We start from the raw sequence: 1,410 nt of genomic DNA, 5'->3' as shown, positions 1-1,410 counted from the left end.
CCGCAGTGTCATCAAGCAGCAGGGTGGCCCCACCAAGACCCACAAACTGGAGAAGCTGATGATACGCCTGGGACTCTTCACTGTGCTCTACACTGTGCCAGCTGCCAGCGTGGTTGCCTGCCTCTTCTACGAGCAGCACAACCGGCCACGCTGGGAGGCCACGCACAATTGCCCCTGCCTGCGTGACCAGCAGCCTGACCAGGCTCGCCGCCCTGACTATGCTGTCTTCATGCTCAAGTACTTCATGTGCCTGGTAGTGGGCATCACCTCTGGTGTCTGGGTCTGGTCTGGCAAGACCCTCGAGTCCTGGAGGGCCCTCTGCACTCGCTGCTGCTGGGCCAGCAAAGGTGCTGCTGTGGCTGGGACCACAGGGGCAGCAGCAGGTGGACAGGCAGCAATCACTGCAGCAGGAGGACTTGGGGCCGGAGGTGGTGGCTCCCTCTACAGTGATGTCAGCACTGGCCTGACGTGGAGATCAGGCACCGCCAGCTCTGTCTCCTATCCCAAGCAGATGCCCCTGTCTCAAGTGTGAGGAGGGGGAAAGAGGCCAAAGGTTATGGAATGAGGGACACTGGCCTGCCTAAAATGCCCCCTCACTGTTTGGTGCCATTAATGAACCCCTAATGGTCCTTATTAGCCACAGCTTGTATAGAACAATGCAGCTGGCAGAGGCCCCAGGCTCCAGCCCCCTCTTCCTTCCCCTCCATTCATATGCAGGGAGCATGTACTTCAAGGAGCCAGCTTATTATTTTGCTGGCAGAGGAGGATAGAGGCTCACCCATGTCTTGCAGAGGGCAAGGCACAGCGGCTTCTGAGTCACTCTGGACTAACAGCAGCTCTTTACTCATGGGAGGGAGGGTCTTCCTCCCCCCCGTCCTGAGGTGGGAGTCTGCCGGGGAGTGCAGGTTTTTGGGATGTTGATGACCAGGCAAATGCCTTACAATATAGACTGAATCAAAACATGTCTTAATTATACACCCCAGCTAAATACGGGTTTCCTACATTAAAGGATGTATTTATATAATTATTTGTTACCTTGTACAGATGTGTAAAATATGTATATATCCAAAGCTATACAGTCTGTAAATTTTTTTGTATAAAAGTTTAGAGACTACCCCTGTAAGAGCAAATATGAGTATTCTATTTTGTCAATAAAATGACTTTTGATAAATGACTTTTTCAAGCTTTTCCCCTACTCCTGCCCTGGTTATTCCAGCTGCTGTATCTTTAGGTAGTTCCATAAACTATGAACTACATTCATCCTCCAGTCATTACCTATTAAAGAAGTGAGCTATGTAGACCCAAGAAAGTAAGTCATTCAACAAGTTCTGAAAAAGTGTTTGCCAAAACTGGAAGGTGCCTTACCATACTTCTTTCTTTTTTTGAAAGATGACAGTGTCTTTAAACTGA

At 49.9% G+C, this 1,410-nt stretch overlaps 1 protein-coding gene across 1 annotated transcript in view; it reads left to right on the top strand.

Moving 5' to 3' along the window:
• FZD8 (frizzled class receptor 8) overlaps positions 1 to 1,174 on the top strand; it is a gene marked incomplete at its 5' end in the record, with an annotated part of 2,091 nt that extends 917 nt beyond the window's left edge. The window contains one exon of the mRNA XM_008639336.1: positions 1 to 1,174. Coding sequence (XP_008637558.1) covers positions 1 to 532 — 532 coding nt within the window.
• Positions 1,175 to 1,410: the final 236 nt, after the last annotated feature.

Source organism: Corvus brachyrhynchos, unplaced genomic scaffold (genome assembly GCF_000691975.1).
Source record: "Corvus brachyrhynchos isolate BGI_N302 unplaced genomic scaffold, ASM69197v1 scaffold167, whole genome shotgun sequence".
NCBI lineage: Eukaryota > Metazoa > Chordata > Aves > Passeriformes > Corvidae > Corvus > Corvus brachyrhynchos.
Note: the sequence above shows the minus strand (reverse complement) of the source record. Positions and strands in the feature narration are given on the sequence as shown.